Below are 20,809 nucleotides of genomic sequence, written 5' to 3' on the forward strand. Positions count from 1 at the left end.
ACTGCACAGAGAAAACAACCAGTCACATCCACCTGGACACTGCAGCAGCTGAGCACTGTAAGGGGTATTTTCCACTGGAGAAGGAACTGCTGCTTCTTAACACTTCAACAGAGCTGGGCCACTTTCAGTAGTTACTTTGCTTTATTCAAATGAGTTTACAGTGCAAATGCCTTACAGCCAATAATAATAATAATTCCATGTATGTTACTTTTATTAAGCATATTGGACAACTGAAACCAATCAATCAATAAGCTCTATTTTCCAACATAATCATAAAGTTGATTAAGCTACTCATACACTTACCACTCTATTTGGCAAACATCCTAAAAAAGAAGTTACCATAGAAATTGCCCCTTAAAAAGGGCAAGTTTGTCTTAAAAAGAATTATGAGTTAACCAGTTTTTCAACTTCAGAGTTGTTCTTTTGGTGAGGAGTAAGGGTGCTTTTTGCCACAACACAAAGTTAAGTAATTTAAATAAACTTTTCCTGTAAATAAACTTTAGCAGTGGAATGTAGAAATCAAGCAGCATGGCTTACACTTCCAGAAACTGAAGCATGAGCAGAGTAGTGCATTATGCTGATTATAATTGCTCTTTAAAATATATTACTTCATATTTAACTAAATGTTAGCTTCTCTTCAGTAGAAGGTTGGGGCTTTTGGACAGAAGAGATAATTTCTTTTGTGCTTTGACAGCACAGCTGTAGTGAATTTTAAAAATGCAGTAATAAGATAACCCTGGTAAAGGTTAAAATAGAAAGATAACTGATAATTTTGGTGCTGCATCAAGCATTATGCAACACATAACTGTCTATCTGAGTGCATTTTAATACCAACATAAGAAACAGTAACTAAAGCAATGAATGAACATTTTGGCTGTCAGCAGAGTTCCCCACTTTTGTAAGCTCAGACAGGTGCAGGAACTTAAGTGAAGTCTCTATTAGTAAGGACAAGAGGAGCCACTAAGGTCCAGAGATAGAGAAGCAGACAAACCCAGCTGGAGGTAATCTTCACCCACACGGCCGGCCACTTACTTGTCATGGTTTTGAAATCTGCATCAGGGCTAAAAAGTAAAGAAGTCCATTAGTAGACACAGAAAACACCTCTCCCTGTTCCTTGGTACCTCTCATGAATCTGAAGTGAGGGCAATCCTTTGGGGCACTCCAATGCAAGACCCTTTGTGAGAACATAGTGAGACAACTAAGCCAGCAGTTTCCTGTGGCTCCATCACAGGCTGTGGTTCTTGGAACCCAGTTTTCAAGCCTGCTTGCCCATGCTGATGTGCTGCTGTTAAGGAAGTATTTGCTAATTTATACCATGTCCTGGGAGCAGTGGTTCTGAGCTACAGTGGCAGAGGGCATGCCCAAGTGTTTCCAACAGATATAGGAAATCACATCTCTGATAAGCAGCACATATGGCTGTCCCTGCACATCTCTGCCAGGATGAAAAGCAGGCTGGCTTCTAACAAACTTTTCAGGAGGCCACCTGAAACCAGTTCCATGTGTATCCTTCCTGCTACTCCTCCAGCTGAAGAATGGCAGCCACACTTTCTGCCCTTGCAGCTCTGCAGTAGTGCCCTGGAACCACAGCTGCTGATTGTGCTGCCTTCTCACATCTCAATTCAGTAACACTAAATTGAGAAGGCACAGCTCTACTGCAGCTGGCACAGGGACAGCCCCTTCATCACCTGGCAGGAGGAGGAGTCTCCCATCCACACAGAACCCATCACCTCCCCTGTGGCTCTTACCTGTACCAGTTGGTGAGTGTCATCATGATGTACAGAGAGGCGAGGAAGAGCATGAAGTGGAAGAAGGTGTAGCTGTACTGGACACCATCCTTCTCGTTGTCCGTGACACGGCGCACCTCGCCCTCCTCGGCTGTGCCACTGCCTGTCCCCACAGTGTCCTCCAGGATGGCAGTGTCACTGCCTGACAGGGTCAGCTTGTTCACCTGGCTGTTACTTGAAGAGCGGATGCTGCAGTGTAACCCAAACAGAGACATGGTTAACAATTCCTTTTACAGGCAGCTGTGGTTGATAATCAAACAAGTAATGGGCCACAATGAATGTCTGGGACTAGCAAATCATCCATTTGGAAGCATATGGAAATTGGTCTCCAACTGTTTTCATCCAAGCTTTTGTTATCTTAATGAAACAGCATTCCTAGTCCCAGATCATAGAAAGGTGTTGTTTGGAAGGAACCCGAAAGATTATCTCATTCCAATCCACTTGCCGTGGGCAGGGACACATTACACCTAGACCAAGTTGCTCACAGCTCCATCCAGCCTGGCCTTGAACACTTCCAGGGATGGAGCACCCACAACTTCTCTGGACAACCATTCCAGTGCCTCATCACCCTTGAAGTAAAGATTTTTTCCCTAATACTTAATCTAAACTTACTCTTCCAGGTTTAATCCATGACCTTGTAAAAGTCTCTATGTTCCCTGTAGGCTCCCTTCAGACACTGGAAAGCCACAATTAGGTCACCCCAAAGCCTTCCTTTCTCTAGGCTGAACAAACCCAGTTCTCCCAGCCTTTTCTCACAGGAGAGGTGCTCCATCCCTCCAATCACCTTGTAACACATGTTGTTCTGTTATCTGGATAGGGCTGACAAGGCTTATCCTCATGCACAAAGCAAAACACAGGTTTATGAGCCACATTTGGCCTCAGGCCTGAGACAGCAGCTGGATGTGAATAAACAGAGGTACATTTTGCACTAGGCCCACATTCAAACAAAGGAGGCAAACCCCAATTCTTTACCACTGGATAGCAGTGCAGATCCTACCTGGAATACAAGAGGCAAAGGACAAAGATAACCAGTCCAACAACACTCTGGGCATCCCACCACTGCAGGGACTTGGGTGGAGCAGGAGTGGCAGGAGGGACAGTGGCATTGGCTGGAACAGCTGTGGGTGCAGCTATCTGGGTGATGATATTCAGCAGACTTGGGTTACAGTTTCTTTCTGAAAGGGATTTCAAGGCAGATTAGAGAGATGCCAGCATGTAGCTAAGAAAAGATGACAAGGTAAACTTGCAATTTTTCATTCCCTTGAACTGCTGATCTCTTCGATTCTCCAGAGGCAGAAATTGCCTGCAATATTTTCCTGCCTGTGAGCTAGACAAGGGTATAATAAATAAATAACATCAGAATGCCCTGACACTGTTTTTTCCCCCCTTACAACACCCCAGTTTTGTTCTGCAAAGAGGCAGTTTGATGGTTTCAGTCAAGTCAGGTTTTCAGCCTCACTGGATTTGATCTGAACAGATCAGCAATTCCCACAGAGTGATCTGTAATAACAATCAACTTCTGCTTTCACACCAAAATATGACTCAAGACAGAGTGTTGCTTACCAGGCTCATTGGACATGGCTGCCCAAGTGAGGTACATGGTGTAGAGCGTGATGACAGAGGACTGGAGGAGGCCAGAGCGAGGCTGATGTTCCTGTTCCAAAGCAGAAGAAGCCAAGGTCAAAAGGGCAAGGTTTACCTAGAACTGGATGGTTTTACCCCACTGCCACAGATGAAACTGTTACTAGCATGAAAACCATTGCTATTGGGCTTTGTTCTATGTTTGAAAGACTGGAAGAAATTCCTTAGAGTTATATAATTTATGTAAATAAAGCAACTCAACCAGAGAAAGAATAAGCAAACCAAATCCTTTTCTTTTTGTGCCCAAGACTCAGTTGTGGGCTGTTACTGAGTTAATCTCAACCTTTTCAAACAATTTTGTAGATGAGAATCCAGCATGGGATTTGAGCAATACCAGTTCAGAATCGAGTAACATGCAACTTTCCTCTTACATTAAAGAAGTTTACCCCTAATTTCAAAGCCACAGTATCAAGCAAATAAATCTCCAGCTATTTTGCTACTCCCTAACAGATTTCTCTGTCCTGCCAGGGCCTTCACCACTAAAACCATGCCAGCAGTCCTCCACAGGGAAACAAAGTCCAAAACCACGTTGGCTAAAAAAGCCTCTCTTCAGAAAATGTGTCACTATGTAGTAAAACGGTTTCAGAGCAATATTTTTTTTTTTTAGTTCCTAACTAGCATAGTTATGATAGCTAATTTTTAAAGTTCTTATGTCTGACTGAACTGCTACTACATCCTTCCCACTTCATCCCTGCTTGGTATGTCAGAAGAAAAGAGCAGAGAAAAGTAATACCTGAACTTTTGGAAGGATAGAAACAATGGAGACAGTAATGCACAGGATCATGTTAAAGCTTATGAAGAACTTGTTCTCAGTGCAGTCATCAGGTTTCGTGTAGAAAACGTAGAAGAGAATTGACAAAAACCAGGGACAAGGCATAGAACAAGCTTGTACAGGACAACAGAGCTGGAGGGAAAAAAATTACATTACACATATAGTTTTAGTAGTACATCTAAAATGCCTTAATGTCCAGCTAACACTGCAAGAAGACACTCTTTCTTCCTCACCTGGCAGTCTGGGTCACAAAACCAGACTAGGAGGGTGCATTTTTGAAAGGTATGGCTAAATTTCTGCTTGGGCTCACTAAGCAGCATAGCACAGAGCAAGGCCAGGGGAAACATGACTTGCCTCTCAGCAGCAGTTTAATTAGTTTAACTGCTATCAGGCCACAGTGGCATAATGAGAGAGTGCTTTTTGCACACTTCTCATGGACATTTACCTGCCCTGGATTCCTGTGCTTGAGGTCACCTATTTTTGTTTCCACTCTGTTCTTTGTAAGAAGCCACAAAATAACTGTTGCAGCACCCTTAGCTATGAGCTAAGAACCACAACAATTAGCACTTTGTAATTAGTGGGCAGCTGGGGAGCAGGCACCAAGGCACACTCAGTGTGGCACTGCAGCCACTGTCACAGACACAACGGAGCTGCTGGGGACACAGCAGGGGAGGGGCAGAGCAGAGTCAGGCTTGAAGGGAACCAGGCTCTGAGCTCTGCACACACCCTGCAAACCAGGCAAGTGTGGTTTATTAGAACCCTCAGATGTGCTACTCACAAGCCTAAAATATTTCACATTTTATGGAACAAGAAAAAGGAAACACTGCTGCTATTAATTTCAGGTGTTTACAGCTGTGACTCAGGGACACTGTGCAGTTTAATTCTAGGTATGTCTGCAAACCAGTAAATGATATTCTGTAGGGTACTGGCCAGTAAAAACAAATCCTTTACAGGTTAAGATTCTTACCTGCATACCAGCATTTAGAATTCCCCTCTTCCATTTTCTCAACCCAGCTCTCATTCCAAGAGTGAGCAAAATCCACAAGTAGAACCAACTGGATAAGAATGAAGCAGAAGGCTCCAGAAACACCAATCCAAAACCAAGCTAAAAAAAGGTGCAAGAAAAAAAAAGGTTAGTTTTCATCATGTGCATGCTACCTCTGTTTAAAAACAAAAAAGCTCCTAATTATACTGCAGAAAAATAATGAAAAAAACTGAAACTGTAATTAGAAATGCAGATGCTGTTAATCACTTTGCCTCAATTTGACAGGAGCATGGAAGGAGTCCCAGCTCTTCAGGGATGCAGCCACTGCTGGTCACACATTTTCAGAATGAGACAACATCTAACATGTGGCATCTCTGTGTACATAAGTGCCATCATGCCACATTTCTTTGAGGGTCAACAACCCTTTCAGGTTTCTCTGATGTGGCCAGACAGCAGAGGTTTCCCACACAGATTTTTCAGACTCTAGGGAAGTATTTAGCACTTGTCAGTGTCCCAAGTTGCCCCCAGTCTAGTGTCAGAAGACTTAGCTCAGTAGTGGCTGTCTCACGAAGTAGAAAATTACTAATAACCAAAAGCTATTAGGTTGAAAAGGGATTTCTTATTGCCATAACTTCAGCTGGTCACCAAAATACTGGATGGACCAAGGTACTCCAACAAAGATGGGCAGAAACTGCATCTTCTACAAAAGAACTTTCAGTATTGCCAATTAATCTGTGAAAAGGTTTGAGCTTATACAAGTCAGAATTCCATGATGAACATTAACTGTACCTCTTGTGAAAGGCCCTTCAGGGATATAAAATGCTCCAACCATGATAGCCACGATGGCAGCTATTTTGAAGAACCAGAACCTTTAAAAGAAGATAGAAATCATAAATATTGGTCTTACCCCACACACAGTCAGTTCCCACACAGTAGTCATGTGCTCTTACATGATCTGTAAGCAGCTTGGTCCTGCTCCAGCCAGGGCTTTGGATCATGTGATGCTGCTGACCAGGGAGGTTGAGGACTTCCCATCCCTGGAAGTGCTCAAGGCCGGGCTGGATGGGGCTCTGAGCCACCTGGTCCAGTGGAAAGTGCCCCTGCCCACAGCAGGGGGTTGGAAGTGGATGGTCTTAAGGTCTCTTCCAACTCAAACCATTCTGTAATTTTATGATTCTATGTGCTCCAAAAGTCCCTTTCCAATTAAATGACTCTATGATGATTCAGTCATCTCGCCCGAAACTAACTCAGTTAAATCAGGGAATTGGAAATCAGAAACCAGCTTCTGCTGGCTGAGTCAGACTGGCCTTGAGAGTGACCCAATGAGTGCCAGAGGCAGCCCAAGGCTGGGGATATAAACTATCTGCAATCTGACATCTCTGTGGAAATAGAGAGCACTGCCCTTTTAGTTGTCCCACCTCAGAGTGGCACCCTCAACCAGCACACTGAACATCTTAAATAAATAGGGAGCTTTTAAGGAGCCCAAAGCACTACTCTGTACTGGGTCCAAAAGAAAGCCAAAGCTGTCTGTGTATGCACAAAGGAATTTCCACTGTGTTCAGCAGAGAAGCTGGAAGGAGGAAAGCAGCTGGAAGGAAGGGCAGCCAGCTGGCTCACACATACCCATTGTGTATGGAAGCTCTGGGGTCGTTACTGGTTTTCACTTCTATCATGAGCAGGGAGAGGAGGAAGAAGAACACGGCCATGGCAAAGCTGACACGATAGACAGCTCTGTACCCCACAAACACATCACAGCTGACAAAGCCCTCCAGGTGGGGGATCTGCGTGTGGAGCCCGTCATCACAAAATCCAGGAATCTGGGTAAAGATAAATTCACATTCCATTGTGAATTTACATTCCATTGTGAATTTACATTCCATTGTGAATTCACGTCTGCCTTTGCAATTAAATTTTTCAAGTCCTGTAACAGCCAAGGCTTTCAATCAAAAAACCTCTGAGAGATCAGAGAACAAAAGATCTTGTGCTCAGACCTTATTATCATCTGTCTCTCCCCGTGTCAACACTTTTCACCCAGGGAGATTAAGATACCACAGCAGCAGGCCTCTGATAACAACTGACAGTCTCCAGGTCTGGTCAGATTTCAGAGACCAGGCATGCACTAAAAATGGAACATTCACAGAATTTGCTGTTTCAGCCAGAAGCCATTCAGTACACCCAGCCTCCCAACTCAGGAACAAGGACACTTGGGTGTTCGTGTCTCACACATAATCCATTCCAAGTAAAGAAAATCAATAGTCACTGGCACAAGTAATGGCATTTAAAACAGTCAGAAAAAGATTTTCCCCCTCCATACCTTTTTCAGCTGCTCTTCCATGCCTGGTGCCAGCATAATGCAGGCAAGTGCAGTACTAAGGAGGAGGAGGAAGGCATAGATAAGACGTGTCACTGTCGAATTCTTGCTGTTGGGGCAACATCGGCACAGCAAACACGAGGCACCGCTGCATAGACAGGGAATCTGAAGGGCACAGACAGGAATAGTAAGGGCATTCCCCTCGAAGCTGACACCTGCGCGTTAGGCGACACCGAGAGGAAAACCCGAACCGCATTTAGAGACATCCACTCCCGGGCCGCACAGATAAGCCGCTAATCGGGGTTTTTGTCAGCGCGTTTGCGAACACCCCGCAGATAACCGGGTTTATCGGCCTGGGCTGCCCCGGGGGCCTCGCCAGGGTGGGCCCCTTCCGCCAGCCACCCGTTCTGGCAAGTACAGGGCTGGCTCCAGCCGGGCACCGCTCCGCTCGGAGGGGCTGGAGCCGCCCCGGCTCCGGCGTGACCGGGCCCGCGCCCGCGGAGACTCCGCGTGGTCCCACCCAGGGCCCGACCCGGGCCGCCAGCGGAGGCGCCGCTGCGGGCCGGCCGCTCTCCCAGAGATGTGAGGGGAGGTTCGGGGTGTGAGGGGAGGCTCGAGGCGGGAGCAGAGCCCGCACTCACCCAGCTGGCCAGCGAGCAGACCCCGAGCACGGCCCCCATGGCGCCGCCGCCGCCGCCCTCCGCCCGCTTCCGGCTTCCGCCCACTGCCCGCGGCCGGGGGCGGTGCCAGCCGGGCTCCGCCCCGAGCCCCCATCGCCGCCTCTCATTGGCTGCTTCCCAGCGCGGGGATGGCCTCCCGCCAATGAGAAGGCGCGATACAGCCGCGCGCCAGGAGGAGGAGCGGGAGGGTCGGCGAGGGCAGGGGCGGGGCGATGTTGTTTATCAACACTGCTTCCGCCTTCGCGGATGGGAAGGGAGGACGCTGATTGGTCAGAAGGCCAGCGAGTGGGCGGTTCCTACAGCGTGACAGCCAATGAGTGAGGCCGCTGGGCAGCCCGGCAGAGTTCCATAGCGGCCCGCGGCCGCTGGGGGCGCTCGGCGGTGCCGAGGCGCGCAGCCGTTGCCATGGCAGCAGCGCGGGTGACGGGCACCGGGCCTGCACCGGGGGATTGGCACCGGGCCGGCGCCGCCCCGCCCGGCATTGTGACACAGCACCCCGCGTTTCCCTTCCCCTGGGCACCGGCAGCCGGTCGTGCCCCGGGTAACCCCGAGCCCTCGGGCCCCCGGGCGCGCCCGGCGCGGTGACAGGCGTCACAAGCGGGCTGCCGGAGGAAGCGAGCCACTTCTGTCACTTCATGTCGAGCCTGTGTGGATCGTGGTGCGAGCAATGGCCGTGGCCCAGGGGCTGGTGGCACTGCTGTCACCTGCCCTGCCAGGGCGCCAGGGACCTGCTCAGCCTCTCGGTGCTGTTTGAGCCTGGCAGAATCTGTAACTCATTCCCACTCCTGAGCGGTCATGGTAACAGACGCAAGTGCTTGTGCCCCAGCACTCACATCACACAGAATGTCCCAGGGTGGGACAGATCTATCAGGATCATGGAGCCCGCTACCGGGGACACGAATGTCCCAGTTTGGGACAGTTCCATCAGGATTGTCACTATAGGACACGAAACAATACGAGTGCACGCGTTGTTGCTTTTAAGGTGAAGAAAAGGGAAACTTATTTTCTGATTCTAACCTTTATAGTTTTTTTCAAAGTGACAGTGGATTGGAGGGTGGAAGTGCCACCTCTCCAATGACACTGGACAAACTAACAGTTTATCAAATTTCTCTTCTTCTGTGAAAGAATGCAAAACAATAAGTTATTTACAGAAAGTGTGTGAGAAAGTTCATTACAAGAATGTAAACATCAGAAGGCTTAGAAAATCTTGAAAAATCAGGGCGACACAGGATCATGGAGCCCTGCTCACAGCCCTGAGAATCCCAGCACTCACATCACACAGAATGTCCCAGGGTGGGACAGATCCATCGGGATCATGGAGCCCAGCTCACAGCTGTGTGTGAACAGCCTGGGAACCCCACTGTGTGCCTGAGAGTGTTGTCCAAACACTCCTTGAGCTCTGGCAGGCTTGGGGCAGTGACCACTGCCCTGGGGAGCCTGTCCCAGCCTGTCCTTTGGGATGAAGAACCTTTTCCTAACACCACTTTGCTGCCCCTCTTTTCCTTTATGACTCGCTGAGCACTGTCCATGGATTTTGGCCTGTAGTGTTAAACAGGACTCTGGGTGGAAATGGGAAAGCTCAGGAGCTTTTCAGAGGTGGAGTTTCTCAAGGTGACATTTCTGCAGCAGTTCACACACAGTTCATACTGCACAGCTGCAAAAGCTGCAGGTGGGCTCCTTTAACATGGGAGAAGAGGAAGGTGGAGGAGTCAGGTGAAAGGAGATGTTGTTTTGCAGCTGCCCAGAGCACAGTGCTGGGTCTGGATTGCCAGCACCCTGCACAGGCTGCAGCCTGGAGGAGTTGGAGAGGGACAGCTGAGTGATTTCACTCCTCCTCACAGAAGTCTGGGAGCAAATGAAATGGATGAGAGTTGGCTGTGATGATGTAACAGCACAAGGATTTGACAAAAGTTTGCACAGAGGTTTAGGAAAGCAGTCTGCATTGGTTTTAATTGGCATTAGTGTTGCACAATATCACAGGGCAGAACTGACCAGCTGGGGTTACAGGATATTTTCTGGCTCTAACAGTTCCAGCTATTGCACATCACTTTACACTCTGTCAGACCCTTCACACAGTCCCTGTCCAAAAAACCTGCTTCCATCACAGAAAGGCACTAATAATCAGAATGACAGCTTTACTGCCATCTAAAATTGCCAAGAAATGACAAAGAGCATCCAGTAAACCTGCCACTTATTTTCCACAGCAGTTTTAACACTCAGAATATATGAACACTGTGTTAACAGTATCATCTCATGCAATCAGCCTTATTCATGAGGACATACAGGCTTCTTTCAGAAAAAGGTCACTCCATAAATCATTGGAACTGTGCTTCTTTCAGATAATAGATGAGCCTTTACTTTATTGCTGATGTATTTTTATTACCCTTCTGGTTGCAGCAGCGGGATCTCTAAGAAGGCTTTTGCCATATCCCTGCTCCCTCACTGTTTGTTCCAGTGAATATATGCAGAATAAAGGCACAATCACAAATTCTGTGCTCCCAGTAATCCTGGGCAAATAACTCAAATACATTGGAATATTGTGTATTGGTAATGCAGTGATGAAACTCATCTACATCTTGAACCTGCAAGTGTTTTCTTCTCAGGAAATTTATGAGACAAATAGTTTTGTTAAGTACTAGTGATCCTCCACTGGGTTATGCTGGGCACAGACGAAGGATGCAGATAAAAAGCTTTTTCCTTCCACTGTCCACGTAACAAGAGATTTCCAAGCGCTCATTTTACTTCCCAGCATAAACCCCCTCTGATTCTGCATCACATCACCTAAACCCCTACATGTTTAACAGGAGATAAGGATGAAGTCAGCCTAAGGACTGTCAGCTCTGGGAACGAGACAGGATGTGGCAGGAGGTTATCCTGGTTTGTACAAAAATACCCTGCTCTGGTTTGTTAATCAGCTCTGACAGCAGAAAGAAATGGTGCATCCCTTCTGTATCTATACATTACATCCCATACATATGTGAGCTGAAATGCCTAGAATAAACCCCTTGGAATTAGGTAATATTTAAAGGAAATGTGTCAGATTTAGTCATTTGAAAGCAGTTCTCTGCAGTTCCTTTGTGCAACTGAGCTCATAAAAAATTGTCACTCAAGCTTGTGCGTTAGTGCTATTCTTGTTACTCTCAAGGGTCTCCTTTCTGTGATAACAAAAACGCAGAATTTTTCCTGATCTTCCCCTGAGTATGTGAGAGTTCCTGCTTTGCATGGGCTGTGTTTTTGCAGGTAATAGATCACACAGACACATTATAATTGAATAATCCTTTGACCATCCAGAATCTTTCAGTCAGGCAATGGGAACTGCAACTTGGAATGGCCGTGCCAAACTGTCTGTAAAAATTAAAAAATTATAATCAGACATTGTCTGTGTTTCTACAACAGCATTGGCTTGACTCAAATGCAGGTCTAAACATCTTACTGTGCTCTGACCTGCATAAACTTCCAAATTTAGGTGTATTGGCATCATCTTTCTAATATAATCCTCCTAATTATTTGGCTTCTGTAAAGTGTTTAGCTTTACGCTACATTTACATCTGTGCTTTGATTTGAGCCCCCGAGCATAAAGAATTACAGTTTTCTTGGAACAACTGTTTTTCCAGCTGTTTAGTCCAGAATTTGAGTTGAGCTCTGCCCAACCATTCAGATTTTAAGCAGTGCTTTGAGAACAGCTGTCAAAGCCCTCATCCATGAGGAGGTCAGTCACGAGATAATGGGCAAAATACTGCTATGGCTGGCACCACCAGTGGGTTTAATTAGTCTTTAAACAATCAGAGTTAACAGCTTCTACAAAATCACAATGCACAGCAGGGTAGGAAGTCATGCCAAGTATAAATATTGGAAAGTTTGTGGATGAGTTTCAGTGGTGTGTGATCTCCCTGTGTGCTGTGCACAGCTCGCTCAGTGCTGCCATGCAGAGACCAGGGCCAGCTCTGCTGCCATTCCCTGGGGACACACAGGTGAGTGTTCGCAGAGGCCTGGCTCCTCCCTGCACACAGCCTGGCTTCACACTCACAGCCTCCTGATGTGACACCAAGAAAAATCAACCCAGTCCATGCCCTTGAGTCTCCAAATGCACAAACTGATTTCTCTGCAGTCCTTTGCTCCTGATTTTATAAATCTCTTCTTCCCTTGACTGCGTGCTCTGTGACTGTATTAGCACCTGCCTCTGCACTTCTTAGGCTCTCTATTTTCCTATCATGTCATGGATCCATGAGTCATCTTATTTGTGATCTGCTGAGCTGAGTGAGAGTCATAGTAGAGTTGTGTGCTTCAAGGCCATTAGTAACGCAGCTAAAACTTGCATAATATATTCTTCTGTGTCTAAATCCCTGAGAGATTGAGTAACTGTTTTCTTTTTCACCCCAAGTGACTATGCAACTGGATGAGTCACTGCTGTTATGATAGAAGGAATTGTAATCTCTGTGTCTTTCCAGTTCTGTTTGGCCAGAAATTTATTTTATTGGACACCTTTGTTCAATCTCCTCTAAGTCTTTATATGTCACCAGAGACCTTTTCACTCTCTTCAGTTCACTTAAGATCGTGTGCTCTGGTCTGGAAACTGCATTAGTTTAGGTTATTGGTGAAACAGATGGAGAAAAATGTTCACCTTAATCTAATACCCTGGAGTGATATTACTGAGCTCTTTCATCTCATTGTTTATAGAAGCATTCATACTTAAATGTATTGAAAAGTATTTAAATAAAATTAAATAAATCTTATATAAAAAACCCCCCGTAACAATAAAACATAAACAGAGATAGATTGGAAGGAATATTTTGCACAAAAGATCTGCAGTGACATCTGTGAATGAACCATGGAAGGCACTAGCAACAGATGGCTGGTAAAAAGGAGGAGGAAGTGAGCAGTTTCATGGTAGGTGAATGTGGTACCCTGCAAACAGCACAGGGCCCCCAGGGGTGCAGGATCTGACCCAGATGGGGCTGGCACTGTTGGATCAGCCCCAGCCCTGGGCTGATGTCAGCTGTACCTGTCCCAGGAGCAGCCTTGGAGCCAGAGGCATTGCTGGAGCTGGCACCTTCCCCATCCCAGCTCGCCACCCCCTGCTCCCCTGGCAGAGCTGAGCTGGGCTCACTTTGGTGCTGGAGCACCTCAGGCTGTGCAGGCATTGAGGACCAGGCTCTTAAGTACCCACTTCAGGAGAGGGGAGCCACAAAGCAAGCCAATCTTCCACTTGAGCATTGCCAAAGCACACTTACGAATGTTGCAGAGTTTATAGTTTCAAATGGTTTCATGCCTTTTCCTTGCTTGATATATTATCTTTTTATTAAGGCAGGATTTATTTCCCCTGTCTCTGTGACCCCATCTCTCCCCTGAGAGCCTACACTGAAATCCAGCTGGCCAGCCTTTGTGTATCAGCAGAACAGCTTCTAGTGAAACAACAGTGGGAGGAAAAGTCAAGAATTTCTTGATTTAATCCTGCCTTGAGCAGCAATGAGTTGTGTGGCTTTAGGTGAGCCACAGGACTATGTGAGTCAATATGCAATATGAGAAAATGGGCATATCCCAGAATCGTGGCAGACTCCATTCATTCATCTTTAAATTCAGCTTAAAATCCTATGAGTGCCTGACCCATTTTATTTTCTTGTACTAAAAGGAGCAATACAGAATCATACTGGCCATGATAATTTCTCTTAGCTGGAGATTTTTTCCCCTTCTTTTCCATTGTCCCCCCCACTGCTGCTTTCCAAGATGCTCTGAAGCCAGTGAAATAGTTCTTTCTCATAAATCTTTTAAATCATGTCAATCCTCCCAGCATACCAGCTAACATTTCAGATGTTGCATTTTTGCATTTGTGCCAGGAAGCTTTGAGCATGTTACAGTTGCTTATGTTGTTATATTTTTTTAAAGAAGGCAAAACAGTTCCTTCCTCTTGTGTCTCCAGCAGAGACTGTTTCTCCTTGAGAAAGGAGTTCACATGATCATATAGATGCGTCAGATAAATCTCTTCCCACGTTTGATATTTGCTAAGTTGAATGATTGTTATTCCAAAGCCATAGCTGGGATGGTTGTGTGATTTAACATCTCCAGAGCACTTTTTCTTCTGTTCACAAGCTTTAAAGAAATAGTCTAAAACCTAAAACCTTAACCTTAGAGAGACTCAGTAACCAAACACTCTCAGCCGTGTTATCTTCACAAATATTTCTCCCTGTTTGTTTGTTTAAAGTTGGCCAAGAGTTCCAGAAATACTTTTAAGATAACCAAAATGGGCATCCAGCTCAGAAAGGAACTCTGTATTTAGAAACTCTGAAATACTACTGGGGGGGGGTGGCTGTGCTGTTAACTCTTCTCTGGTTGTTCTGAACGTCCATGGCATTGGGGAATGAGTCATGACATTCTTCTTTGTCTAACTATTTTTCCCATCCCAGATGATTTAGAAGTAAAAGTGCACTGGGGAAGTCTAATAATACAATGCCATGCTAGTCACATCTCTGGGTTCAATAGAGCTGTTGCTCAGGAGGGTGCAAATCAAGTGATTTGCAGAAGGCAGTGCAGCGCAAGAGCTGACAAGGCTCAGCAATCACAGCATCCACATGCACTGGGGGCAGAAACAGCCACAACCTTAATCCTGGAAGGGAAGGAAGGGGAAGAACTGAGGGCTGTGTGTTGGTTTATCAGGGGATCTTACAACCAGCTTCCTGCTGCAGAGCACACTGGAGAAAGCTGAGCTGCAGATGCACGCAGCCGTTTCACAGCACACGTTGAGCGTGTTGTGTTCCTGCCAACCTGAGCGTGGCCGTAGGAAACCAAAGCAGGTCACAGCGCTCTGCCTGACGTACCCAGGTGTTTCTGTGGCAGAAGCAGAGTCATTTCCCCCTGGTACAAATAATAGTTCAGTTCTGAATTTGTTGGCTTTTTGAGATAATGGCAGAAATTTCTCCAGACTCTACAGAATGACTTAAAATTTTTAATTAAAAGGCATGCTGGTATAACTGTATTTCCTACCTTGTTTTTCAGGGCTTGTGCAGGACCCAATGCCTGGACAGGCCCACAGTACAATTCTAGTGGATATTTTCTTTTCAAAGCTTTTTTTTTCCCAGACATGTATTTTGTATCATTACAGTTTTCAAACAATTTGATGCAAGATCCATCACAGCAATGCCCCTGTGTGTTTCTGTGTATGCCACACTAACAGTGGGTTTTGGCTGAGAAATAGTCCCTGCAAGAACTGAGCTCTGCCTCCAGCCAGTGAAGGTGGACATGAATTACTCCCTGATACCTGATCTACCACCCTTCCCTTAGTCCTGGCCTCTATTTACTGCCACGGGAACTTTGATGTCTTATTTTTAGATGAGCTCTTATGGTTTTAAAATTAAAGTCTGATTGTAGCTGGGTATTAATTTCAGTGAAAAAAAATAACGCGGAAAACTTGACACATGCTGGTCAGCAAGAAACATGCTGGGCACTGGGAATCTCAACTCAATTACCTGTCTGTAGGGTTTCAAATTTGCTTAGTGTTTTATGGTTAGGCACCAGCTGATGTGAAGATGTTGCTTAACTGAAGAGTCATTATTTACCATTAATAAAACTGATACCATGACAAATTCCTTATGGCGTAGATGTGCTATCATATCTTGGCAACGGTAGCAGAAGAAATTATTCTGCCTGGCTTGCAGGCTTGTCTTCATTGTAAAAAGAAAAATAATGAGGCTGTAATTAGCCAGCTTGGAACTAAACGAACCCAACAGAAAGTGCTGAATGATTAAAGATGACTCCTAACTGCTTCCCAAATGTGGCTTGTGTGGATACCATCACTGACAGTGCCAGCTCCTGGCTCTCTCTGGGCTGGATCCATGGCCAGCAGGCAGTTGTTTGGACTGTGGTGGTGTCCCAGTTTGAAGCACCGTGGAACAAACAGTGGTAAATATTCCACAAGCCTTGCCAAAAATTACCTGCTTACACGAGGAAGTCAGCATGCAGCAAATTGGGATGAAATTCAGGGCACACAAACCCCTCCATATTGTTTCTTAGGGTAAAGAACCCTATCATGTAGTGGTTTAATTTAAAATAGTAATTATTTTGTGCATAGGATCACACACTTCTCCCTCCAACATCCAACATATCAAATTTATCAATTTTCTGTAATTCTGCATCTTAATTTTATCTAACAAACCAGTAGATTTAAAAGAGTCTGTTTTTCTCTCTTGTGCAAATAAAGATGGGAAAAGCAGGTCTGTTTTTCTACTAATTCTAATTCTCAGTTTCATGCAATTTCTTGCTAACCAGTAACACAACATCTAGCAGACTTACTTCCCAAATTAGTTTAGACACTGAAAAGCTGGTGACTTTTTGTCTTCAGGACAGAAGTGGTGTGTTTGGTGGAGCTCTTGGAGAGATAGGGATGAGCTTCCCCTTCAATGCAGAGGCATAAAAGAATGCTTCCATGTGCCTAGCTGGCTACATTCTTGAAGACAGATGATATTCAATTATACTATTAATGATAAATTACAGTGCCTGGATGCTTGGATAAATAATAACTAAAAGGGCCTCTTAGCCACAATAAAGTGGATTTTCCCTCCTGGTCACGCAGTTTGAGCCCTCTTTCCTGCAGGAAAGCAGGTAATGCTACTTCTTGTTTGACCTGCAAGATCTCCTGCTGGTTGCCATAGAGATGGAGAGCTGAGGCCCTTTTGTGTTCAATTCTGCACTGCAAATGCCTCTTTGGTACCATGTCCCCTTGTCAGCAGCTCAGCCCTGGCATGGGACAGTGTCCAGTGTGTTGTAGAGGCTTCTCCCTGGAACACGCCTGTGCAGGGTAGGCAGCACATCAGAGGGGGTTCAAACACAGAAATGTGTCTGTCCATACAGAAATAACAGCACAACTGTCACACTGATGCCTTGCTGCATACCTGACAGGTCACATCACTGACACCACTGCTCTGTGAGTGAGGAGCATTGGACATCACAGCAATTTGGGCACAGGGTGCTTTGGGTGGTGACTGGCATTTACTTCTCACTCAGAGGGCAAGGAACCAGCCCCAAACACAGAATTTAGATCAAATATGACTGAAAGTGTCTGGCCCAAGAGACACTTTCAGTTTCTTTTATTAAGGGGTCTTCTGCAAGACATCTCTGTGAGATATCTAACTTGGGATGGTGTGGAGCTAAAGTTTTAACATACAGCTCCAGAAAGCTGATGTCTCTTTAAATACTATTGCTACATTATTCTTGCAATGGATAATCTGAATAAGACCCTTGATACTTTGTCAGGCCAAGTTTGACAAAGCTGAGAGCTTTACAATTGCTTGAGATATGTTATAAAAAGAAATTATTTTATCCACAAAAGTGAGTGGCAACAGGGATCTGTATGAAAACTTTTAACTCTGTCTCCGAAAAGCCATAATCCTGCATGAAAGTGAAAATTTTACACCTGTCCAGAAAAACTCAGCCCAACTTTGGGAAAAAGTAAGAATCTGAAACAAATGTAGTGAACTAAGAGAGTAAGAAAAACCCTTTGAAAACTGGAAATCTTGGAATAACCATAAGGGAATAGTCATGACATAAACAGCAGTACATAAAATACTTCTCAAAGCAGCGGGGAGTGAGATTGGCCATGATTAGGTGAGGAAGGTCTGTCTGCTGGCACAGACCCATGAGAGCATCAGGCCATCCATCTGTGATGGCCGTGGAGGAGCTCCAGTACCAGAGCAGACATGGTTCATGTTCTGGGCTGGGTGAAAATCTCTCCTGTAGCAGTCATTTAGCTGCTTGTCCTTCCAAAAGCAGATGATCATACAGGTGCCTCTTTAACTTTGTCTGTCTTGGCTATTTAAAGGAATAAGATTTCTGAGGCTGGGTCTGTGCCTTAGGATCTACTGCTTGAGTAGGGAAGGAGCAGGGATGTCAGACTGAGACCCTGGTGTAACTCACTGAGAGCTGGTGGCTCTGCCTCCTGGCAAATCCCATGGCCCACAGCATCCTGCATTCCTCCCGGGAACCAGCTCTCTACTGTGCCCACAGCTGGTAAGGAAGAACAGGGCTCAGCCACTGTGTCCACTATGGGGGGGCAGAGCCCTTGTCTGAGCCACTCAATATGCAGGGCAGCCCTGTCAGCACCTCTTACACCTCCCTGTGCCAGCCACTGCACACCTGGGCAGCACTGAAACCCAGGGCATGCTGCCAGTACAGTGCTGGGGCAGAGGGATGTGTGCAGGGCCCCAGGGAAATGCTCCCAGGTCAGCAGCCAAACCCTGCTTTATTTAATGTACACTCTTGGCACAAACAGAATATTTTGTTCTCTGACCAGAACACAGAGCTCTTCTCGTGGAGCACTGTGAATTCCTGCTGCTCTCAGACAAAGTCCCAGTGATGCTGCAGCTCCCTGACCTCAGGGTCTGTGGCCTTGGGAAGAGCTAGAATAGATAAATGGCACCATGTCTGAGGGCATGGGGGAGCACAGGACACAGAGCAGCCTTGCTGGGCTCATGCTGCCTGTTGCAGTGGTCAGCTGCTTCACAAGACGGCATCTGGTTACACAAACTCCCTTAATCATGGAAAGCAAGGAAACCTGACAAGAGGTTGGGCTGAATTTTTTCCCAACCATAGGTACAGCATGAGTGTATATGGTGAAGCCTTGAAGACCTTTGACTCACACAGAGGATTAATAACACGAGTTGGATCCCTTACTCTTGCAGAGCAGGAGTCCTCTTTGCAGACTTTGTGGAATAAAGTCATATAAAAGCCCATTTAGCTGAGAGCACAAGTTGGAATCAAAATATTTACTTGTCTGCTGCACATGGGCAACAGGAATCCTTGTCTGGTTGCCAACCACCGGTGAACAATCAGCTGTTGGCTGGGTGGCTCTGGCATTAATTAAACACTGACAGAGATGACTATTTGCTTCTCATTTATCAGCAAACCCCTTTGCTCTTCAAAAGGGAGAAGCACAGCTGCCAACTCAGCCTGTTCCTTGATTTCTTCCATCTCCATTCTCTGTCAGAATCAGAGGGACAAAGGGAAGAAGGGCCTGTTTGTGGACCTCAGGAGATGTCCTGAGGTAACACCTGAGCAGTCAGTCATGATCAGCTTAAGCAATACCTTTTCTACTGCACCTTCTCATCCTGATAATCATTTTTAGCTTTTTTCTGTATATCTGACCCTTCCTAGCAAGCAGAATGAACCTATTTAATTAACACTTGCATGTTCTTCCCCCCTCTGAACTCACTCTGAGCCCACAGAGACATTATTCACTCTATATCCCAGAGAAGAAAGCTTTTACCACAGGGATGATTTTCTGATGAAGCATGTGCTGGATGTGTGACCTTTGTGGGTTTACACTGGAGAAGCTTCTGGAGTCCTTTAGACAAACAAAGCCCTGAGCAAGCAGGATTTATGTGTGTTTTGTAGCCTTTGTGCCCTGAACCAGCCACCGTGCTTGCTCCTATCAGCAGCAGGTAAAGTGCTTCTTATAGAGAGTGTGTGAGGGACTTTGGAATGGGCTGTGGGACCCCTTGGGAAAAATGTGGTGCAGGCAGTCTGCCACTGCCTGGGGACTCTGGTTTGCCATGAGATCCGAGCTGGAGATCTGCTTGCATTTGTTTCAGCTGCTAAGAGGTAATTGTCAAGTGACTTCTCTCTTGTGCTGTCAAGTGACTTCTTTTGCAAGAGCCTTTGGACAGAAGGGATTTTGCAGAAATGAAAGATGGGAAGGTGCATGTCCATGATGGGCTTCCACCAAAGCCTTGGAACTAGGCTTTGGGGACTATTAAACACAAAATTCATTTATTTTCTAAACTGAAGTGGTTCCCTAGGGAAAAATGAAAAAAAAAAAAGTTGTGGGCTGAGACTCCCACATATCTAGCTGGGACAAAGCTTTTGGAGGTGTTTGGCACAGAGGCAGAGGAGATAAGGTCAGTGGAAAGAAATGGCCGGGAAGGGGGAAGGGATGAGCTCGTGGAGTGAAATTGCCCAGAAGCAAAGCACAGCCACTCACTTTGCAATGAAAAGCTTTATCATCTCTGCACAGATTAGTGCAGCTAAAAATAGCTTCAGCTCAAAGTAAACAGTTTTCTGAGTGTGCTCTGCCCTGCTGGAATGCCAGCCCCGCACAGAGCCACCATGCCAGCAGCCACAGCCGTGTCCCCACGGTCCCAGTGCCCAGAGGGGTCCCCACAGCCCTGCTCAGCCCTGCCTGTTAATAGGGGTGACTCTGGAGGAGGGTCACTAATGAGTTTAGCCTCATTACAAGCTTTTTTTGTGTTTCACTTGTTGAACCTTTCTGGATGAGCAACTTCTATAAAAACAAAAAGGATCTGAACACGGGGTAATTCATTCAGACATCCCAACACCCACCTTCCCTAATCACCAGCATACTGTGTCCCTCCCTTGACAGCAAGAAGAGTGGTTTGTCACCAAAGCTGCTTTTACTTGTTGGTTTCTCTTCTCATGAATCTCCAAGTGAAGCTGTTGTTTGATGGCTTAAGAAATCCACTCTTGCCTTGGGGAGCCCAGCACATCAGTGAAATATGTTCTGTGGGGTTTTTTTGGAACAAAAATAGTTTATTTATTTAGAGTATTTCTTTTACAAGAGGAAGTCTGGAAAAAAAAAAACAGGTTGTCCCATTTTTTCCATGAGTATCTTGTGCCATTCCACATTTCCTTGCA

General features: G+C 45.9%; 1 protein-coding gene across 1 annotated transcript; it reads right to left on the reverse strand.

Annotated features, from left to right (window-relative positions):
- Positions 1 to 122: 122 nt before the first annotated feature.
- SERINC3 (serine incorporator 3) lies at positions 123 to 8,238 on the reverse strand. Its single transcript, XM_030963264.1, is given in 11 exon segments — positions 123 to 1,061; positions 1,746 to 1,973; positions 2,782 to 2,959; positions 3,348 to 3,438; positions 4,159 to 4,278; positions 4,280 to 4,329; positions 5,165 to 5,302; positions 5,972 to 6,051; positions 6,806 to 6,999; positions 7,497 to 7,658; positions 8,135 to 8,238. Coding segments are annotated over 11 exon segments (1,419 nt in total). The 5' UTR covers positions 8,174 to 8,238; the 3' UTR covers positions 123 to 922.
- Between the last annotated feature and the right edge of the window lie 12,571 nt (positions 8,239 to 20,809).

The sequence above is a fragment of the Camarhynchus parvulus genome, chromosome 20 (genome assembly GCF_901933205.1).
Source record: "Camarhynchus parvulus chromosome 20, STF_HiC, whole genome shotgun sequence".
Classification (NCBI taxonomy): domain Eukaryota; kingdom Metazoa; phylum Chordata; class Aves; order Passeriformes; family Thraupidae; genus Camarhynchus; species Camarhynchus parvulus.